The sequence below is a fragment of the Ambystoma mexicanum genome, chromosome 11, assembly GCF_040938575.1.
Source record: "Ambystoma mexicanum isolate Mex_15411 chromosome 11, UKY_AmexF1_1, whole genome shotgun sequence".
NCBI classification, from domain to species: domain Eukaryota; kingdom Metazoa; phylum Chordata; class Amphibia; order Caudata; family Ambystomatidae; genus Ambystoma; species Ambystoma mexicanum.
Genome location: NC_090934.1, coordinates 1,186,208,142 through 1,186,230,961, shown reverse-complemented (window position 1 = coordinate 1,186,230,961; position 22,820 = coordinate 1,186,208,142). Strand labels below are relative to the sequence as shown.

Below are 22,820 nucleotides of genomic sequence, written 5' to 3'. Positions count from 1 at the left end.
CAGTGCGGTTCAGTCGTGGAATTCGAACGGGAAGGTGGAATACTTTCGGCCATCGGCCATCGCATCGGCCATCGGCCATCTTACTTGTGGATAGTCAACTTATTATGGTTGATCGTTCTGGCTTCCTGATACGCCTACACTTCCTCTCTAAACATGGCGAAACCGGAGTGCAACGAGCCAATGAGAGGAGCGTATGTCAAGAGGCGAGGATCGTGGATACCGATTGGCCAGTCGTTTTTTCGTTATTGTTGACTTTTACAAACTGACATATGTTATGCTAATGAGAGGGCGTGACCGGAAAAACTTGACAGTTACAGAGAGGTCGTGAAGATTAGGCAATTAAGCGCTGCGGATCTAAGAGCATGGAGCCGAAGCAGAGCCTCGGATTGACAGGGGAGAGAGGCCACAAGACCCCGGGAGCTGAGGTATGAACGAGACGGGGACTAGGGACGGTCAGTAGAGACAAGACTAGCAGGAACCGGAAAGGTTGTAGCAACAGGGTTAGATGGGGCACAACATGGGTAAGAAGCATGAGCAAACGTGCTTGAGAGGGTACTTAATGAGAGGGTTGACTGAGGGAAGTAGTAGAGTCAGGAGATGTGGGAGGTAAACGGGTAAAACAAGAGCGACACGTTAGTGGCGACTCTAAAGGAAAAAATAAGGTGGGACTAATTATAGGGGCAGGAAATTGTTGAATTAAACGAGTAGGAGGCGGATAAAAATAGTCGCAGGGGGAAATGAGGGGTCTGTCAGGTGGGAGTGGTAGTTTAAGAGACCCGCATGTTCTGAAAGATGCACGAGAGGAAGGTGATAGTGTGGATAAATGAGGGGAAAACACATGTTTATGAATATTGGGAAATGGGAGTAAATTGATGGGCAGCAGAGGTTGGGGGATTAAACGAGCAGGCTGCAGATGTTGGCACAAGCACAACCTTAAATGGGGATAGAAGAACTGTGTGTCACAGCCGAAGCATCAGGCATACGTAGCCCACAAAAGTAACCAGTGAGGAACTTTAAAAGTAGTAAGGTGGTGGACAGTTCCTGTAAACACAGTAGAAAAGTATTAGTGCAGATATATTTTAATAGATATTAATATATTTTGGTTGGCACAGGACGTTCTTAAGGACACTGAGGTGAAAAGGCGTGAGATAAGTTAATTTTGGTGGATAGTGAGAATATGGGGTCTTAATGCAACTTCAGATTTGTTTAGCGTTGAGGAAGATGGGACGCTGTTGAGTTGCCGGCTCATGAGGACGTGAGCCCTAGCAGCTGGGCCGCTGACTTCCTTCGATATAGAGCCTCATTTGTTATTTTATTGAACAATTTTTTATTAACAAACAGACAGGTTTCCACTGTGTTGATGCAATCACTTTGAATAGACATGTTCTCATAGCTCTCAACCATTTGTGCTGCAAAGGCGGGTGAAATCACCCGTTTCTGTTTTTGGCGGGTGAGACGCCCATTGGAATGAATGGGCGTGCAGGAGGCTTGGCGGGTGATTCATCCCTTTACAAGGCGGGTGACACCCGCCAAAAAGCGTGTGAGTTGAGAGCTATGTGTTCTTATGCATTTCGTGACCAATACCCCTGGTCCTTCTGCCCAAGCTTGCTACGACAATGACAAGTGTTCCATACGTCAGTCACTCCCCATCCACAAGTTTCTTTGGGGTTGCCACCTTCCAGCAAACTCGGGTCCGCTCCCTCCACCTCCCAAATCTACACAATCACATGGGCTCCCCTTCCCAAGGGGTAAACATTGTCTGCGTCAGCGAGTTCCACGCTGCCACCTCTGTGTTCCCCTCACGCATCACTTGCTGTAGTGCCCTGTGCCATGTAGTGGTCTCAGCCAGTGACCAGCACTTTGAATCCGACCCACCAGGCCTCGCTTTTGGGTCCCTCAGCCGATTTCCAGGCCATCACAATTCAGGGCTTTGCCAAAACTCAATCAGATTCTTCGTTCTGGAGATATGGGCAGTGTGTTTACCTCCGCTCGGGAACAGTCCCAACAGATAGAACTCCGGGGGCCACGAATGTATTTGGATCCCTCCTTGATCGGCAATCTCAACCACCCCCGCCAAAACCCCCCAATCACTGGCATGTCCAGAATTTATGCATTATATCCGTTACCTCATGGCCACACCTCGGACAGATCTGACCACCCCCTTTACCAAATCGCGACAGTCAGTGTGTGGTCAGGTACACCCTATGCGTAACATACAATTGGGTAAGCTTGAGCCTAGAGTTGCTAGAAACTCTCGTAATTGACAGCACTCGTTTCCAGTCCATGTCCGTGAAGACTCTCCCCATGACACCTCCCATCTCGTACACACTGTCGGCGTCTTTTCGCACATGCTGCTCAGGATTAGATCATACAACCTGCAAACCAGGTGGCCTCCCTCTGAGATATCATACATAGTATCTAGCACTGGGTTAGCATCTATGCCCTCCTGAAAGCCCGGCCATCTTCCTTCTATCCTAACCATGCCCAGATACAATAGAAACGGATGTCAAACTGGCTAATGAGGGAAGGTAAGTCAGCCATCCTGCAGCAGCCCCTTATTTTCCCAATGTCTCCTAAGTAGTTTGACAATATCCATCTGTTCCCTGATTACTCCAACCAGAGGGACACACAGTGAGTATGGATCAGAGGTCCCCAGAAGATTCCAAGCCCTTCGCTACAGTAACTGTCAGGATTGTTATCTGGATCGTTGAGCGACCAGGCTAATCGGGACTTCAACAGTGAAACGTCCCTGGCCTTGTTCGACACACAGGGGTCTATGCCGGCCGGGCCTTCTGGTGGCGGACAAGATCATGAAGACACTGGCTGACTGCTAGGAGGGGAGACTGGTTGGTTTCTTCTATGCCGAGTGAAAGAAGCAGGTTTATGATCATTATTGTGTCCAGTTTTTACATGTGAATATCCTGAATATGGTGGTCCCGGGCGAGGGTTTAAAGTGATACACAGACGGCTCTCATAGGTGATTGTGAATATGTTTGCTAGGGTTGTCAGGTTTTGGTTGTCAAAGGTTCAGACGACTGGTGCTTCTAGTTGGGTGGGGGGGGGAGTACAGGGGTGGTGTTCTCGTTTGTGCTAAGGGAAGTTGGGAGGGGGAGGTTTTGTTCGACGATTGAAGCATTGGTGTCGATAAGCATGTGGGAGGTTTATTGGTTGTTTGTCCTGACTAGGGTGGGGAGGGGATGCCTTCTGCTAAAGTGATGTGCTTGTCTCAATTGTATGGCGGGGGAGGATAGACCTAGGACCACTTTACTGCACAGCGATGCACGCTGGCTTCTCCATGGGGTGGGGGGGCGCCTTGATACTAATCCATAAGCAAATTTCCTTTCCAACACCTGGAGATGACGCAAGACTTGAGGGGGTGTTTTGGTCTGGTGACTGTGGAACTGTAAGGAGAGGTTTGGGGAGTTGTGTGTGTGTGTGTGTGTACACCCCTCCACCCCTGGCGCCGGACCTACTGAATGAAATTCGGGCAATGCTCTGGCGCAGTCGGGTGGATAGGTGGGTCCTGGGAAGGGACTTTAATGACGTCATAGACCCAGCACAAGATCGTATGCACGCTAGAGCTAGACCGGCTAGTTCTCCCACAACATTGAACACATTTGGGATTGGTGGTTGAATGGAGAGCAGTGCACCCTTTGGCTAAAGGTTCTCCTTTTTATCGGGAGTGCATGGCTCATTATATAGTTTAGATAACTTTTTTGTCCAGATGGGGGATGTGCACAGACTTAGGATGATTAATTTCCTGTCTAGGGTTATTTCCGACCATTCTTATTTAGGTCTTGGAGCTGGATATAGGTAAAGTGGGGGGGGGGGGGCTGCATGCTGTATGAACAGCTACTATCTGGGGTTTCCTGAATTTATGGAAGGGATGGCCTCTAGGATGAAAGAATATGTTGACATTAACACAGGGTCGGTCCACAGTCTGCAGGTGTTATGGAAAGGTTATAAGGCTGTCCTATGAGGTGAGATGATTTCCCTAGTTACAGCTCACAGAATGTCCATAAACAGATAAACAGGCAGTGAGGCAGGCAGAGGAACAGGTGAGGGCGGTGGAGGAAGCATACTTGGAGCAAGGCACTCCGGACAGGAGGAAGGAACTTTGTAGAACGCAGGAGTGACTTAGGAATACTGCCCTGGACAATGCCAAGCAAGCGCATTAGCTCAAGAAGCCAGATCTACGAATTGGGGGACCATGCTGGCCTGGTTGTAAAAGAGGGAGGAAGGGCACAGGAATGTGAGGGAGGTGATGGGTCTGGGCGGGTTGCGAATCATGGAAGGCTCTGGGATCGCGGAAGCATTTGCCGCATATTCTAAGGAGCTCCACCGCTCCCGACTCCTGGGGAACAGACAGAGGACTTCCTCTTCCTGGCGAGTGTTACATTGCCGTGGCTGACCCCTGCTCAGAGAGATGATTTGGAGGCAGATATTACAGGGGAGGAGGTGGCGGCAGCTGTATTGCATCTTCAGTCAGGGAAAGCACCAGGAACCAAAACTCTTACACACAAAGTTTCCAGTCGAAGTATTGAAAAAGCTTGGCTAAATGACGTTACCCCTTGTGCGCAATTTATTTAACCACTCGAAAAGACCACAGGAATGCTTCCTTCTGACCTTAGAAGGTCCTGCATAGTGGTAATTCCCAAGGCAGGTAGATCCCCGGAGTCATGTGCCTCATACAGGCCTATCTCCCTTATTAATGGAGAGGTTAAGAATTTGGCATAGGTGCTGGCGGAATGCCTCACTAGAGTAATTACTTCCCTGGTCCATCCGGAGCAATATGGATTTATGCCTGACAAATCCACCAGGATGAATATTCGCAGGTTGTTTATGGCTGTATCTCAAGCGCACACGCTGGAAGAGCCGTTGGCGCTTTTCTCTGTGGACCTGGAAAAGACCTTCGACTCAGTGGAGTGGAGGTTCTTGTGGGAAGTTGTATCACACATTGGGGTTTGGGGATGGTTTCCTGGGGGGGGGGGGCGTTTATTTTAGGCATGTCCAGGGGCGGAGTTCTGGCTCAACAGGGTGACCTCTTGGGCTTTCTCCCTGGAGCGGGGGACACAGCAGGGCTGCCCTCTCTCCCTCTTTTATTCACACTAGCTATTGAGCCGTTGGCCGTTCGTTTGAGAACCGACCGCACTTGGGCTGCCTTCTGCTGGAGACATGGGGGTGAGAATAAAGTCCCACTATACGCAGATGATCTTTTGGTCTATTTCAGTAAAATGTAAGGTGCCTGCAACCGGATCACACAGACCCTGCAAGAGTTTCAAGGGGCCATTGGGCTGAGGGTGAACTGGGATAAGTCAATCTTCCCACCCTCCTCCCCCTCCAGGGGACGCAGGGTGATCTCCCCCAGGACTGTCCATACCTGGTCTCTACCGAGGGCTTCAAATACCTGGCCTGTATTGCTTTGGCTACACTGCAGCGCTCAGTTTGGGAAGGGGGTATCGGGCTCCCTTACTTGCGCAGTTATTTCTGGGCCACTCAATTAGCGGTCGTAAATGATTGGCTACATTGGGGGAGGGGTCGCTGCCACGTGTTGTGGTAGAGCAAGGGTGTATAATGGGACTCCCTCTCCCACAGGTTCTATATAGCGGTCGGAAAAGGCGACTGCTCCCGCCTATGATGCAACATACTAGACGGGTATAGAGGGACTCCCATCCTCAGGGCCACCCTTGCCCAGCCTCTGTGGGATAACACCTATATCCCGGAAGTGGGGAAGATTGATAGATTCCTGGTATAGGAAAGAAGTGAGGTGAGGTGAGTTGGGGATGTGGTGAGAGAGGGGGCACTTTCCCATTTCAAGACCGAAAAATACCATTATTTACAGTCGTCACATCCCCTAGAAGCCCAGTTTGTCACTTCAGGAGTTGCCTGCCAGCTTCCCGATAGAGATGAACCTTCTCCCGGGGCGCATAGGTTCGAAGATTATCTCTACCCTTTTTCAGGTCCTCACTGCCTTTGCCATGAAAGATTTACTTACCCTCCAGGCGCGGCGGCTAAGGGATCTGGGCCCGCTGGAATCAGAGGATTGGGTTTAGTCCCTAATGTTCCCCAGGGAAATTGGTATCTCGGCTCGTATAAGGTTGATACAACGGAAGATATTGCTTAGGATTTACAACTCCTGCACTGATGTATTTAAATGGGGTATGGCAGATTGCGCTGTATGTCTCAGATTTGGGTGGGCAGAGGGAACCTTTTTTCATATTCTCTGGGAGTGCCCACGGGTGCACTGTTTCTGGCAGAAATACTTGGATAAGATCCACTCTGTTTCAGGACTGGTAATATCTGGGGACCCACACCTATTACTTTTGAGGGTGTAGGGAGAAACAGGCTTCACCAGATTTGAGAAACTGTGTCTACGGTCGTTGGACTGATGAAACTTTTGATACAACGGAAGATATTGCTTAGGATTTACAACTCCTGCACTGATGTATTTAAATGGGGTATGGCAGATTGCGCTGTATGTCTCAGATTTGGGTGGGCAGAGGGAACCTTTTTTCATATTCTCTGGGAGTGCCCACGGGTGCACTGTTTCTGGCAGAAATACTTGGATAAGATCCACTCTGTTTCAGGACTGGTAATACCTGGGGACCCACACCTATTGCTTTTGAGGGTGTAGGGAGAAACGGGCTTCACCAGATTTGAGAAACTGTGTCTACGGTCGTTGGACTGATGAAACTAACTGTTGCCACACATCGCCCATGGTTGGCAAAGTGGGTCCCTGCAATGGACTGTTGTATGGCCCTGGAGAAGAGGACATATAAGCAAGGGGCTGCCCTAAGAAATTTGAGAAGATTTGGGGGGGGGGGAGTCGGATGGGGGTGGCTAGGGAGGGAGGAACTGGCCTTCTTAAATGGGAACCCCTTTACATTGCCTCAGGATGGTTTTTTTCTGAACGTTCTTCCCATGGTCTGTTGTGTGCTTGAACATGACAATGTTATCCAGTCGTGTTGTATTCATTTTCCTTCTTATATGTTGGACTGTTTTTTATTTCTGTTTTTTTGTGTAAAACAATCCGTTTAAAAAAAGAAAAAAGGGTTGAGGAAAGCCAGAGTTGGGGGTGATGGTTTTTGAGGAGTTTTGTGACTGGACCTGTGGTCACACAGGCGAGTCAGACCAGTGCTGGGGCACCCAGCACGCTCTTCAGTTATGACAGTTGCATGCTGGCGCACGGGCAAGCCCAAAGGACCGACACACATAGTTGCAGGGATCACGCTCTCTGTGTTCACACAGAGGGAAAGTGGCTCGGGGCACCCATGTTACACATGCTGATCTGGGGCACAGGACCATGGTCACACGGTGTCAGCCTGCAGGCCCAGCAAATGAGATACAGAGACACAGTGCCACTCATGGAGTCTGCCGCCATTCTGAGGCACCTGTGCGCAGAGGCTCCTTTTATTACTATCTTTTTAAAAGGGAAATACGTATTCCTAAAGGGGCAACGCAACAATGAGAACCTCAATTTTGTCACTTGTTTAGTTTCAGCCAGCTGTGCACTCAGCAGTGTATGTCTACCAGGCATCTTTGGACGTTGTCAGCTGTGGAATCAGTGTTGTCCAGTCTCTTGAAAATACGAATGTCCCAGAATAGAATGAATCCAAAGGTGTGTAAGAGTTTAGGAACTGGGAAAGGGAGGGCCATAGGGGACTGCACATCAAAGGACTTCAGACTTACATTGATGAGGCAAAGAGAGAAGGTTTGGCTTCTGCCAGTGAGTAAGGATGTTTGCTAGGATAGGCATGATGCTTGGATCCCTAAATCCGAAAGATATGCAAGAAGGATTTGGTGATCAACGTACAAGGGAAAAATGATTAGCAGAGATTGCTAATGAGAATGTCCTTGATTAGCAAACCAATGTATTTGATTAGCAATTTTGTTCAGTTATTTTTAATGTCAATAAACGTTGTTCAAACCAAAGCACAGCATTTGTGGGCACTTCTGCACCAGTAAGATAGATTGCTACCAAATGTAACGTTTAGCCTCATCAAAGGACACGAAATATACAAAATATGATTACTGAAAACTGTTTTTGGTGCAAAGCTCTGTGCAGTTTGGAGCAGTACATGTTGTATGTTTATTAAATGTATGGTTATATTTATTAAATTTATATAGAGCTTTATGCCAAAGCGCTTTACAATATAACAGCAGGTACAAAAGTGAGAGAAGCATATTTACAAACATGAACAGGTCATTTGAACAATAAGTTGAACTATTTACAAGGGGGGGGATGGGGGAAGGGTAGAGGAGGGGGTAGGTGAAGGGATTTACGGTGTAGAATTTGAGATAGGGGGAGGGGAAGGGAGGAGGGAAGGGGGAGTGATCTGGTGTCCTCATTGCTGTTAAGTAGTATTTGTTATACGTATGTCTGTATAAGCTATGCCCGCCTCCTAATGTGTTAGTTTAGACATTTCATGCATCAGAAAGTTCAGTGTTAGATGAAAGTCATAGCTGGACACCAAGTACAGAGTATGGTGTTACAGCAGGCACGGTAATTGGCAACTTCAGATGCACAAGATGGCCCTTCCCTGTTATAAACGGATTTTCTTTTTTCTTTTTTTTTTAAAGCGATTAATGTCACTTTAGGGGGCGTGCAGCACCAGTATTTGCACACCAGCCCGAGCCAATTAGGCTTGAGTCAAGTATTGCCACCCTGCATTTAACACAGTATTTATTGCTATTAGTACTGGGCTGCCATCATGGGTGCTGATGCATGTATTTTCTTTTTTATATGAAGCAGGGTTTGTTCGATTCACACGCCTCTGCTTCCCATAAAAACAAATTACAAAGAAATATGTCTGTGATTGTAAATAACAATTTCCAGCACAAGGAGGCCCAGGAGATTTGTAGGTGAGTGGGGAGAGGGAGCAGTGCTCAGGGACTCTGGTGAGAGCAGGGAGGCTCAGGGTTAAAGCCTCCAGTGGGGGCGATGGGGAGACGCCACCTGGGGCACTGGTACCCTGATAGCGGCCAGTGGTGTGATGCAGGGCGCTGGCATAGAACCCAATTGGTTACTTGCAGATTCCACCGGAGGTGCCAGCCTTCCGAAAGGCCTGTTCTTCTCCCCTGATTGCTGATATATAATATAATCGTATTCGAAAAGCAAAGGGTGATTACGTTTATTGTATTGTGTTATGGTAGGTCTGTGGCTATAGAGACTGGATGGAACTATTTCTTTGTGTAAACATGTAGATAAAATGTTGTTGTTATTATGTAAGGGGAATGACAAAGTTAGAGATTAAGCAGAGTGGATGGCATTGTAGTAGGCACAGAACTGGGCAAACTAGGTCAAAAAGTGTAGTTCACAGCATGAGTGCCCACTTTCAATTTTTACTACAGTGTCAAAACATCCCCACCCTGCTCCCTCCAGGCTCCCCGTGAATATGAGCAAGCACCAAGCTCAAAGTCTTCCCTAGTGGAAAGGGTGCATTTTAGAGCACATTTTACAGAAGAAATTCGTAGAAATCCTGTAGGACCTAACTGATATGCTACCATGCAGCTTTCTGTTTTGGGTGACTGTCGCACAATTTTAAAGAATTCAGCATTGCAGGTTGATCCATGATATTGCAGTCACTGTATATGGCTTAAAAGCCAATTGTTTCATCTCGTGCAGCATTGACAATGTGTGCAGTCTCATTTGGGAAGTACGGTCAGCAGCTGAAAAGTAACATCTCCGGGGTGGCAAAGTGTGGTTCCTGCCCCTTTGGTAGAGAAATAAGGGGTCAGTTGCCCCTTTCCCTCCCGGTAATTGGCACTGATGGTTTGCAGACTGTCCCTTTTCAGGGTAGCTGGGTTAAAGTGCTAGGCTGATGAGATAAAATATGGAGGAGTTTGGGATCCACTGATGAGTTAAGCAGCAGCTGCACAGATGTATGTAACCAGTAGGTCACAGATGACGGTTTTCCATCAAAAGCATTTGGCTGTGTGGTAATGGACATTTTCAAAAATGTTCTCTTGAACTTGACAACATGATGCCATTTCCCCTAAACATTTAAATATAGTTCGCTCTGAGATTTAGATGCATTAACCTAAACTGAACATGAGGACAATGCAGTGTTTCATAATAGCCATAATGTTGATATACATTTGGTAACTAACTTTTTAGGAATGAAATTTAGGATAACCTTTGCAAAACAGACTATTGTTAAATAAAAGTATCCTGATAACTGCTGGTTTGCAACTTTTTGAAAAAGGAACAACTTTTCCTGGCAAACACTCCCACACAGGTCCTTGCCACTTTTAATAGTGGAGGAGGAAATTACTGTTGCACTCCATTACCCCCTTTGAACTAGTAGCTCATGTTAAAGGTATTTGTACCGTGCACCGTCACCAACGGAATTGGTTGCCAGGTGCTCAGGCGGATCTGCAAACAAGAAGGCGGGGAGGGGTTAGTAGGGTGAAGAGGGAATAGGAAAGTAAGAAAAGTGGTGTGCTGTTGACAGCTTCAGTTCAGGTTTCATTGTGTGCTGAACTTTGGTGTGAATATTGGACCCATGCGAGACCTCGTGTGCTATTGGTGCGGTTTTTGTTTGTTTGGTTTTTGCGGTGTGGTGAAGCGTGTGCAGTTTGCTGAGCGAGAAGATGGTTGTGTGGATTTTCATGCGAGTTTGGTATGCAGAGATTTGAGCATAGGGTTAGTGGGTTATGTCTCTTAGTCCTTATATTTCTTGTTCTATGTATCCAGTTGTCCTATAGGTAGGCATATTTTCCACTTTTCCCTTTACCGTCCGTCTAATTCTTATGAGTGATGGGGTGGCACGTTCCCAGCTGTGTTTTGAGCTTAGTGTAATAGGTAGGGGCGTGTCTTGTCTCCCACTCAGGTATTGGTGCTGTAAATTAGCAATCACCCACTCCTTGCTATCTATTCTGTTGGTGGTCCATTGTTGCCTGTGTGTGTTATAGGCCAAGGTGTTATTAGTGAAATAGTAGTGATAGTAATGAACAAAGGAGGGAGTGTGGGGAGAGCCCTGAGGGAAAGCGAAGAATGCAGGGTGTTTTCCTTGTACAATGTCATTTAAATCGCCAGCTGTATTACACGTGTCAAAGTAATTGGCAAACTTAATTAATGGCATTGCAAATTGTGATGCAATACAGTTTATTTGATGCCTTGGCCGTAGCAGATAGATGCACAGCACCTCTTCCACCATCGTCTGCAAGCATTTGCAAATATTATAAAAATGAATTTAATACAGATTCAGTGCAGTCTAGGGCGTAGAGTGCAGCAAGCCTGATCACTGGCTTCTAGGCCATGGCGTTTCAGTTAGAGTGAAAGTGATGGGCAGCAATAAAATCTAGTTGTTAGGGAGACCTTTTTGGTATCTAGTGGTATAATTCCCGAAGTGACAGATTGGGATGTTGAGATGGAAAAGGTGCTTGAAAAAAAGGGGGCACAGGTCTTTGAAAAGACCAGGCAAAAGAGTCCAAAGGAGAAGCTAAGTGTCTGATTTTAGCAAGCAAGGAGAGGGGGCGGGAGTGAAGCATAGGCTGCCCAAGTGGGTCCTTGCTAGGTGGTGGGGGATCATCAGAAGCAATGGAATCACTAATGGTGTTAGCTTTGTGTATAAATAATTTGTGGAGTGTTGTTAACATGGGTTTGAAATTGGGATACGTAGATGCAATTTTCTGAGGGTTGGAGAGTTCACCAACAACTTTAAAGGTTTATTTGGATGTGTTATAGGCTTTTCAGATCTTTGAGGGGAAGTGAACCTTTTCGAGTTCCTGATTCGTTTTGTTATGACATCTGTGATGGGAGAGCTATGTGGTGTTGGCAGCTGTATCGTAAGAGTGGTGCCAGTTTCATTCAAGAGAGTAAAGTTGCACTTTGCATTTGAGGATCTCTGCGGTGAACTGTTTTTTGGGTGCATATGGTTGAGGTTGTTCCACAGTTAAGGCGGGTTAGAGTCAGAAGCTGGCTATGTTGGAGTCTGATGAGAATGGTTATCTGGATTTGACCGAAACTTTTTTTCATGGTCTGGTGATGAGAAATCGTTGCCAAGTGTGTGTCCATAATGTTTGTCGAGGTACAGGAGGTGGATATGTTGAGTTAGTTAAATTCAAATAGGATGCAGCTCAAAAAGATCATCGAGGATGGAGAAGCACACCAGCTGAATGTGAGGATGCTTATTGAGGGAGCTAGGGTACTTCAGTGGAGCGTTTGTGAGGGGTGTAGGCCCCATGGAATGTAGGACAAGAGTTAGCTGCCTCTCCATGCGCAAGAATGTGGACATGTTTTAGAGAGGTGGTGACTGCAAAAAGTCAAAAGTGGGGAAGCTGAACAGTAATGATTCAGAGGTAGAAAGTTCGAAGAAAGACCTTAAGCTTTGGCAACTAACCAAATTAAGCTCCCTACCTGGGTAAACATCCACTCGGGATAGCCTCAACTAAGGAATTCCCCTCACCAGAATAGTTTTTGCTGGCATTACTGTGTGTGATATCCCTCGGATCCCCTCTGAGTGATCCATGATTGGTTCTATGCACCCCTTGTTCTCAACCCCACTGCACTTGCCCTTTGAAGTAGCTTGCTTTCAATGTAGCCCGTTATAAAATGCCAATAAAATAAGTAATCTTCCAGCAGATATTCAGGCGTGGCAGTTTTGGTAGTGTCGATCAGTGAAAACTGAGTTTGGCAGATAAATGGAATTGGAACAATACAGAGGTTCTGGATGCTGAAGTAGTGCTCCCCAGCAGTGGTTGAGTCGAGTGAAATGCCTTTGTGGAGAATGTGCTTAGTTTTATGGTTGTATGTACAAAGACTGCATAGTAAACTAACGTTGCGGAAGGCAGCCTGTGAAAGTTGCACTCCTGCAAGGTAGGTCTTATGCCCCATGCCCTTCTCCCTGTCCATTTCAGGAGGTGGGGGGGCTCCGCTGCACCGCCTTACCTCTACCCACTTAAAGGTACCTGCCCCTGCTGCCTCCTACGTCCCTTTCCAGGCCGCTTTGCGGAAGTGCACACAGAGGGTGCAGAGTATGATTTTTGAAGTGCCTGTCATTTCAATCATTGAAGAAAAACGTTTACGATGTGTTTTTTAGGGATAAAGTAGAACAGCCCAACACTCACGGACTAGGTAGGAAAAAACCTATATGGACAGAATAGACATTTTGAAGGGGATATTACTTGTGCCAGTCCACCCGCACCGCTCCCAGCCTCTCGAACATTGGTTTTGAATCAACTGGTTGTTACTTCAAACAAAGAAGCAACTCCTCTGCATAATCTTGCTGCCTACGTAAACCTTAGACAACATAAATGCAGTCCTCTGTCCGTAGTTCTACTCTAACCTAGCTTCTTTCCCTATTACAAAAAAGAAACGCCAAAACAATACCTGCATAATGCGCCCAGATACCTGCGGATTTGAAGCGCTATAGAAATAAATAAAGAAACAAAACCAAGACATACTTTGGGGGAATTGCCCAATGAAAGCAGTGATTGCTGGCTTTTGACCCCCACTCCTGTCTCTTTACCATAGGACCTGGCCTAGGTTGACGGTTCCAAATACATAGTTCTTATACTGCTGCTTCTCATTCCAGTTATAAGTCCCAGTATTTCTCTCATCTTTCTTGCTCCCCTAATCAGGGTCCTTTTTATTCTCTTCTTCCCCTCTCTGGGGCTCCATTCCTTCTCACTCCTCTCTCATTCTGGAGCTCCAGTCCTTCTTTCTCCCCACCCCCCTATGCCCCCCCCACTCCGGGCTTGTGGGGTCACTTTACTCTGGGGAAAGAGACAGACAAGCCCCACCAATCTGTCTTTTTTTTTGCTCTTTCACTCACACAAGGACTTGTTTCTGTCTCTCTCGCCCCATCGCCTGCCTCTGGTGCTTACCTGCATGTGTCTGGCAGGGTATTAGCCTATTTGACCTTTTCTGAGTGGTCCAAATTGACTTTTTTTTTTAAAAAAAAAATTTTTTTTTTGCATCCGGTCCAAATTGACCTTTTTGTTTTCGGTCAAATAGGTTAATACCTACTTACCTGAACATGAGGTTCGGGAGCTTGCAGGGGTGTCCCCTGCTCCTCATGTTCATGTAAGTAGGTCAAAAAAGGGTTGCAGGGGTGTTTCCCGCATCCTTAGCAATGGAGGTCAGTTTGGTCAAAAGGTCAAATGTTTTTAGGTCAAATTGCAGAGGGCAATTTGCACAAGGTCAAACATACCCAAACCGTCTGGCGAAGCACCCTGGGAGAGTTCTTCAGTTTTTCCTGCCCTTCTCTCCATGCAGAGCTGCTTATGAGGCTCAACAACTGGACCCTGCGTCGGCTGGCGTCTCTTTACCCCACTCGCACTGTGTGATGATCTCTTGGAGGTTCCTCCTTGGGGTTTGGCCTCGAGCCTCTGAAGTAGTTTGGTCTGGTTTGGATTCCAACATTGGACAGTTACGGCTGCTCGTCCATGGGACCGGGTTGCACCCTCCAGGTGCCTGCCTCGGCCAAGACCCTACGTCGCAGACTCTCTCTCGCTTACCGACCACACCTCCTCTGTGTGCTGCAGTGCACTTGAACTCCACGGGCTTGGCTCAGACTCTCCTGATTGATTCCTCCAATGACGTTCCTCTAGCAGGCCCTTTCTGACGTTTTCCATGAATACTGAATAAAGTGTGGGTCAGAAACCGAGTCGGCCATTATTAAAGTGAGTTATATGATTATCATGCATCTTAGTTCCTATATACTGCATAAACGTGTTGGTGGTTGGGGTAGGGATGGTTGTCACATCATATAACTTTCTGATACTAGAGGGGTATCTGGGTGCACTTGGGGCAAATTACAAGGAAACATGTAATAATGGGACCAGTCAGAACCCCAAAACTTTTACGATGACATTCATATGCAAGACCAGATAGATGGCTATACCCTGCAAGGTCAATTCCTCTTGCGATTGAGAAGTATCCACCTAGGCTGTATATTACAGTTCCTAGACGTATATTGAAATAAAGAATTGCGCCAGCGTTAGCAGAACTCTTACTTTTACTGTCATTGCATGCCTTCCTACTTAAACTTGCAGCCATAGTTTGCATTCTTGTCAATTGGACATAGACCTGATCGGACCAGGGAGCAATTTATGAAGACTAAATCCAAAAGAAGTGTATTAAAGGCAAGAGTGAACCAGTACCTAAGAGGTCATGGTTTTTATTTTCCAGAAGAGCCCCATAACATAACATGCAAGCAAAAATAGCACCTTAGTTGTGTGTCCGCCATGTAGCAATATACAAAATTCAGAGTGTTAGCAGAAAAGGGGACCATTTGGAAAAGCAGGCCCATCTGAAAATCGCCAGACCACTGTAGGCCAGCCCGTTGCTGGTGAAAGCATGCAGGCCATTGTCATTTTAAGAAACCAGAAATTGTCCTAATGCAAGTAAATCAACCAATGCAATGAACATTGTCTGAAATACACATCTTACAAACACAACTCAGTAGTCCCCAATGTATGATTGTGCAGCAACAACCCACAATTGACAGGTATGTTCACTGGCACCCATCATCCCCCTTAATGAAGACGAGGATAATACATCTTTCATATAAAAACATTACAGGTTGTGAACCCCCAAGGTACAATTGTTAGACACCAACAACAACAATAGGTGATGGGAACCTTCGGGCTTGGATTGGCATTGTGTAAGATGCTGTTGTCAAATGATATACCAACTTATTGCTACTCCAATTTGTCCTCCTTAATAAATCCCTTTGACCACACTCCTAAACATAAACAGGTATCCACCGAATGTGGGGAATTATGTTACAAGATCACCAGCAACATCGTTGGACAATACCCAAACGTACTCTTAGAACTCTGGGAGCATAGGCTGGAGAGGGAAGCGATTTGTAATTTAAGATGCATTAGGCAGAAACCCATCCCTGGCAGGGAACTCTGCTCAATATGTACAGCAGCATGAATGTGTTCTACTACCTTTTGTTAAACATGGAAAAACACACTAACTGACCTCCAGTCTGTAAAATTAGTGGCTGCACATTTACAGTTCTGCAATTGATAATAACACACAAAGCCATGAGCGAGATAGTGGTCCATGCCAGACCTCTCCATCCTCCAAGTACTGCAACATTCTGCGCCCCCATCAATACTGCAAGAACGCTGACCCCAAACTTGCTGCCCTGGGTACGTGTAGGGGGAGTATAATAATTACGACCAGGGACAGAGATCGAAATTGCCAGTAGTTAGAAGCTATTTAGTTCCAGCTTCTACTCAAGGAGAGCCTGGTTAGCTTGAAACCAACAGCTACCAGAGCTACTTTTGACTCTGCCGTGCCACTGGCACCTTATAAACATACATATGTGATATTAACTCTGCATGTTTGGTCATTTGAATAAAGGACACATCTAATGGACATTTAAAGCAGAATGCAACATACACCATGGACAGAAATATAGTGTTGTAATCTCACAGGCAAGTTAGTTGTGTGGTGCGCTGTTTGCTAGCTCCTGGTTCTACCGAGGTACCTCCTGCCTACTGGTGATGCCCAATACCCAGGAGCTGCTTTTAGCTCCTGTTCATCAAATCTCAATTTCGACCTCTACAGGGTATTGGACCTATGACGCACCCTCGTCCAATACCCAAAACAAGCATGCTGCCTTTGAGTGAACAGCTTGGCTAGTTGCCAGTCAAAGGTACCAATTGGAAAGTCAAATAGTCAAATATAATTTTTACCCACAAGGCTCATAACATCAGTAACCAGGAAGTAGAGTGGAGTCTTCTATGTACTTATTTTCACCTGTTCTATTTTTTTTTTAATCCACCAGTACATTGCAACGAAAGCACAAGTGGGCAATAATGTATATACGTTATAACCTGGAACAGTGGCAAAACTAACATATTGTCAGAAAAATCTCACTATTTCTTCTTACAATGCAGCTCACTCATTGTTTCAAGCAACTACATTTGCCCAGAGTGCAGCTTTTTTCCCTAGTTCACACTAAATTAGAGTGACCTGGCAATTGGACCTGCCACCCTAAGGTTGGAACTCCGGCACTCTACCGAAGGTGCAAAAACTGCAAGTAACTAGCCAGCAGTGTAGTCACTCACCACCTCAGTTCTATACATACATAGAGGCAGTACGCTATTTCTTACTTGCCAAGAGTCAGTTCTCACTACCCAGTGGCGAGTGTGAACTTTGTCCCCTACCCTACCAAATGAGTTAACTGCTCACTTTTGGGAATGCCCAGTGCAAAAAAGGATTGAAGATGTGCTGGGTCACCTATTGGACGTACAATTAGGTGGCCTGTAAGGCTATGTTGTTGACAACATTTAACTGCCTGTCCCAGAGAAACAAGCTATTAACAGAAACAATGTAATACTGTGATCAGTAAGGACCGACAATTCCAACTATTCCTGCCCAACAAAAAGTCTTTGATACTGCTAATTTGCTACATGCAAAAGCAAACTTAATGCCTCTAATGTTCTACTCCCCAAAGTGTGCATATAAACTCATTTTGAAAATAAACTAGGCATAGAGGATTGAAAATATACAGTGTATGTATTTTCAGTCCGTGGAAACACTTTATTTCAGCTTTGCGCCATAAAAGTTTACAACGTAAAACAATTTCCCAGTAATACATATTAATGCAAAATTAATAACGTTTGTACCGTGGTGACATAGGCTTGGAGTAAAGTGCAAGACCCATAATAATTATTAATAGTACAAATGCATTTAAAGTGTAAGATAAAAATAAGATAAGAACAACATCATCATCCTTCAAGCATGCTACTACTAGTACAGGCAACAGCAACAAAAGCTCGAGAGCGTAAGATGCCAGTGCATACCAGGATCTTGGGAGCAAGAAGAGCATATGTATAGACACACCTCATAACTATACAGGGTTAAGGGTTGTATGCATTACATCTCTCCTAGTTTCGATAGTGCTGCCCTTTTCAGCCACAGTCTGTATACAAATGTGTATACGGCAAAGATGTTTGCTGTATCATTAGATCTTTAGATCTTCTGCAAAGACACATTGCTTTCCTTATAGTTGTAATTCCAACAGACAGAAACATTGGCCTTGGGTACTTTCAAATGCTTATATAATGGGCAAAGGAGTATTCAGTTTCAATCTTATTAATACAGTTCATACACATATTTCATGTATTAGTGTCCCAATTATTCATTCTGTGGGCAACAGGTAATAGATGAAACCTAAATGTAATGTATAGGTACGCAGGAATCTGGGTTTCATAAAGTCGAGATATATACGGACAACCTATACTCTTGGCCAAAAACATCTTTAATTGCTTCTCTGAACTCTTGCATTTCTGGTCTGGACCATAATCTGATCCAGTAAAGTAACAGTCTAAGGGCAATAATACTTGTCATGTAAGGTAAACCAGTTTCCTCATGGATCAACACCGTAGGCGTACTATTTGGGAGATCTACACTTTTCTTCTTTTTTCTTTTTTTAAAGGAATCCATTTTCGATCATGTTTAGGCATTGCTCCAGATATGAGAGTATTTTACTCCCTATACGTCCAATTCCCAAGGAAATACTAGCCAGGAATGCAATGGAAACATTCTACAATAACACTGCTTTCGAAGATTGCTGGTAGTGGTCATGTAGATTACATCAGGCTTAATTGAACTTTTATATAGTATGCTCTGAAGGGGGTCTGGTTTCTCTGAGCTTTATGAACTTATGGTGAGCAGATTCCACGCGGGGCAGTGCTGATGGGACTAACTTGAGTAAGATGGGATCTGCACCCTTTCCAAATAGAATTTTCAGGGCAGAGTAAATCTTCACTTTGGTTCTAATTTATTGGGTTTATAAATGTATTGTTGTATTATTTGTGAGTCTGAATTCACCTCTTACAACCATTTTCATATACTTGTCTTTGAAACCAAGACGGGTCATGATGTGGTTTGTGTGGTTAGCTCTTGACTGTTGTGAAGAATCCTTGGATGTCGTCCCTTCTCCCATAGGGGAGAAACCTTCTCCTGTGGCCAGGGCAGTGCAGCCACAGTCCAGTAATCCCCCATGGGGGTGGTGCACTGTGGGTGGATCACAGGGGAGGGAAAACCTGCATGAATGAGGGATGACACCCTAGGAGAGATGTGGTATATTTAAACCACTGTCCCAACTCCTTCATCCTCTTATCCTCTGCAGAGTACTGGAATCCCTCATACCTCTCTGTAGGTGGGTAAAGTAGAAGTGTGTCCTCCCCTAAATAGTACTGAGATAGAACAGTCATGACAGCTTAGAGAAATGTACTGAGACGAAGATGATGCACGGAGTGCAGAAGAGCACCCCGCGGCACCAAAATGAGCAGATCTGTCTCTTCAATCTAGCCGAACCCAGCTATAGAATAAAAAGGAAAGAAGGACTTCTGATGAAAAGCAGTCCTCCCTGGAGAATCCGCAAGGAAAGGAACCGTGTCTGCTGTACACTGGGAGAAAGCCAGTATGCACAAGAAGAAGCGGAGTGCTCTGGAGCCAGTCCTGAGATGCAGGAAGAGACGGCAGGCTGCCCGACGTAGGCGACAGGCGGTCCTGAGGGCTTGGAAGCACACGAGCTTCATGAAGGACGGTTGGTGCTGCGTAGTCGGCGCAGACCAAACAAAGCCTTCCCAAGAGAAGTGGGAGGAATACTCACAGTTGAGGGTCTGGGGCTCTGAAAGTAATATTGAAGAAACCTTTACATCTATGATCATATATGGTAGGTCTTGTCAAGGGAGCAAACCAAGCTACCAAGTAAGAGAAGTGCTGAAGACGGGCAAGTCTGGGACTTGCACTCATACGAGAAAAACATCAGTTGCTCATCTTCATAGTCTCCGTACCTGGGAGGAAGGTGAACCAGGTTGGCTGTGCAATAGGTAGTACTTGGCAGGAGAGTGCACTAAGTCTACCTAGAAAGAAAATTGTTGAAACCAGGTGAGTCTGGGACTCGGAACCACATGAAAAGGACAGTTGTTAATAGTCGAAGTCCCGGGAAGAAGAGTGAACCCAGTTCGCTGTGCAAAAGGAAGAGAAACCTCGGCAAGGGAGACAGCTCCTGGGATTGTGAACATTGTGGCAATGCTAAGAGGAGGGGAGACATTCTCTTAGCTCTTCAAGGAAGTGACGAAGGAACTAAGGGAAAGAAGTCATTCCCCCTGGGACTTGTAAACACTGTGAGAAGTTAAGAGAAGGGAGACATTCTCTTGAACCCTGTGGAACCTTGTTTTTGCACAATTTGGAACTTTGTGTTTTGAACTTTGAAAAAAACTATGGAGAAGCTGCTAAGAAGACAACCCCTTTGCACTTTATATATATTTTTTTTATTTTTCATTTAGTTTGCACAAACTTTTTGAAAAAACAAAATTACACACACAATTCTTCCCCTATCTATCTATGGGGTGCTTCAGAAATGAGTCATTACGGAGCATTATTTCATAACAGAGTGTTGCATTCCATGCCTTATTGCTTCCCCCCGACTCGGTTGATCCCACTTTTCATTAACTCTGTTCGCTACAGATGATTCATTGCTCCATTACCAATCCTTTGTCTGGCTTTGCTTCACCTCTTCACCTCATCTCAACATTTTTGAAGCACCCATTACTTTTTAGATTCTTTCTCCAATTTAGTTCTCTTTTAGCAAACTTTCGAGTATTTCCAAGAAATATGTCAACCCGAAAATGTCTTTTTCACATGGGTTATGAAATTTTCGCCATAGATCCTCTCCGCTTAAGGTGGCGTATTTCCGCACTAGATGTCCTAAATGTACAGATCTCTCGTCTTTCAGGGCCTCACAATACAGTGTGAGATGTTTAAGGGTTTCTTGGTGTTTATTACAAAGACGACACCTGAGTAATGCTTTCAAATTCCGCGTTCTTATTGCTTGGCTTACTCTGGTGTTTATTAAGTTCATACGAAATTTCATGTAGATTGCTCGATGTCTTGCATTAGCAGATCTCATCAAGTATTGAGGCAGTTTCTTTCGAATTTTTGCCTCAATAGCTGCATCTTCCATAAGTTTGTGGCGATTGCGATCATCAACTGTCGAGCACCAATCCTGTTCCCATAGCTTTTTCTTCACATGATTCGGGTTGTTTCTCAGGGTATCTTGATCAGTTCCCAGTAGCTCTAATTGCTTTTTACACCCGACTGCCCATTTACATAGTAGGTTTTCTTTGTTGCCCTTCATGGCATTTTGTAAGATCTTGAACTGAGGAAGACATTCTCTGTGATGATTTTCCGATATATGGATAGCATGTTCCATAACACTCGGGCATGCATGCATATTAAAGGAGAGTTCCGGGACTTTTTTTTTATTGTCCCTACGGGTCGGCCATGTGTTTGTAAGCATAAATCGGTAGATCGTAGGAAACTTTCCTATGGACCTTACCCGACTTTTCGCCCCTTATCGCACTCGAAATCAGCCTCCATTTTGTGATAATCCTATCATTCCGCCGCATCGACCTGGCTCACCTGCCTTTGCGGCACTAAATCAAATCCCCCGCCCCTGAAACAGACTTTATCAAAACATTCATATTCCCCGCCTCTATCCGTGACGTGACTGTGCTGCGTAGGCAAACGCGCCCAGGCGTCTTCTACGCGACTCCACACAGACCCCGGAAATCAACACAGATCAGCTCACAATACAGCGCACCACAATTCGGAATATGAAACTGTACTTTGAAATCAAACCGCAAGATTGTAAATGTGGTAAAGTACATTTATTTGACATCAAATGTTTAGAGAATATTCAGCGATTTGCATTTTTATTTGCTCATGTTCCAAAAAGTTCGTATTGAGGAACGCGATGGTCCTTTGCTGTACACAGGGTCTTAGAGCATCTCACAATACAGCACCACAATTCGGAATGTGAAACCGTGGTTTAAAAGCAAACGGCAAGATTGTACATTTGGCAAAGTACGTTTATTGGACATCAAATGTTTAGAGAATATTCAGCGATTTGCATTTTTCTTTGCTCTCGATCCAAATTAGTTCGTCTTGAGGGAAGCGATGTTCGTGTGCAGTACACAGGGTGTTGGTTTACGATAAAAATAAGCTCTTCTGTCGCACTGATAATCGCATGGCTGTTCCAACAACGAGGCGCTAGGCCACCACAATGGTAGGTATGTTGCATCTAACCGTTAGTACCGCGTAAGGGCATACTTGTACTTGGCGATCGTCCCATAAAATGGTCAGGGTGGTAACGTTGTTCACGCGGAGAAGCAACTGGCGGCTGTAGAAGCCGTCCGCCGGTGTCTGGTACTCGTGACACAGACAGTAGTGAATGATGTACCTAAAAACATAAAAAATGAAATTAGTCTCACCATCAGATCCTTATTAAAATTATTCATTTCATAGCGAGGACAGCGCTACTGGGTGTACACAAGTGTTTAAAGGCGTGGCGAGGCATGGAGGGGGGGGGGAGTGCAGGTGGAGAGTGGAAGGGCCCAGGACTGAGGTCGCAGACAGTGGACCAGTTGTAGCAGGGGAGAGGGAGAGAGAAAGCAGAAGCAAAGAGGAAGGTTTTGAGGTGCTTCAGTAAAAGCAGATGTTTCTCCTCAAGATAGTGCGCGGTAGAAAACAATATGCCACATAGAACGAACAAGTACAACTGAACCCGTCTTTAAAGCCACTGTATAGTAATGAAATTGCGGTATAAACTCATCAAAAGTTACTTACATTATATTTGCATTTTCCATTGTGTCTCTGTGTAGGGCAGACCCGAAACACCACTCCTTCTTTGCCGACGTTACTTCTTCTAATGAACGTGGCTCATCGTTTCGTTTCTGAAATTTTATTCATTATCTTTTCTTAGTCTTTCAGGATGGTCCCGGCCTGTCAAGGTCAAATCACAATAGAACCTTATATTGGGTCGTGGGCCGTTCCGCCA

The 22,820-nt window shown here is 45.4% G+C and overlaps 1 protein-coding gene across 1 annotated transcript in view; it reads left to right on the top strand.

Moving 5' to 3' along the window:
- The first annotated feature begins 271 nt into the window (after positions 1 to 271).
- The window catches only part of FAM219B (family with sequence similarity 219 member B), a 181,710-nt gene continuing 159,161 nt past the window's right edge, over positions 272 to 22,820 (top strand). The window contains exon 1 of the mRNA XM_069624516.1: positions 272 to 425. Within this exon, the coding sequence (XP_069480617.1) occupies positions 363 to 425 (63 nt within the window). The 5' untranslated portion in view covers positions 272 to 362. The remainder of the gene's footprint in view (positions 426 to 22,820) is intronic.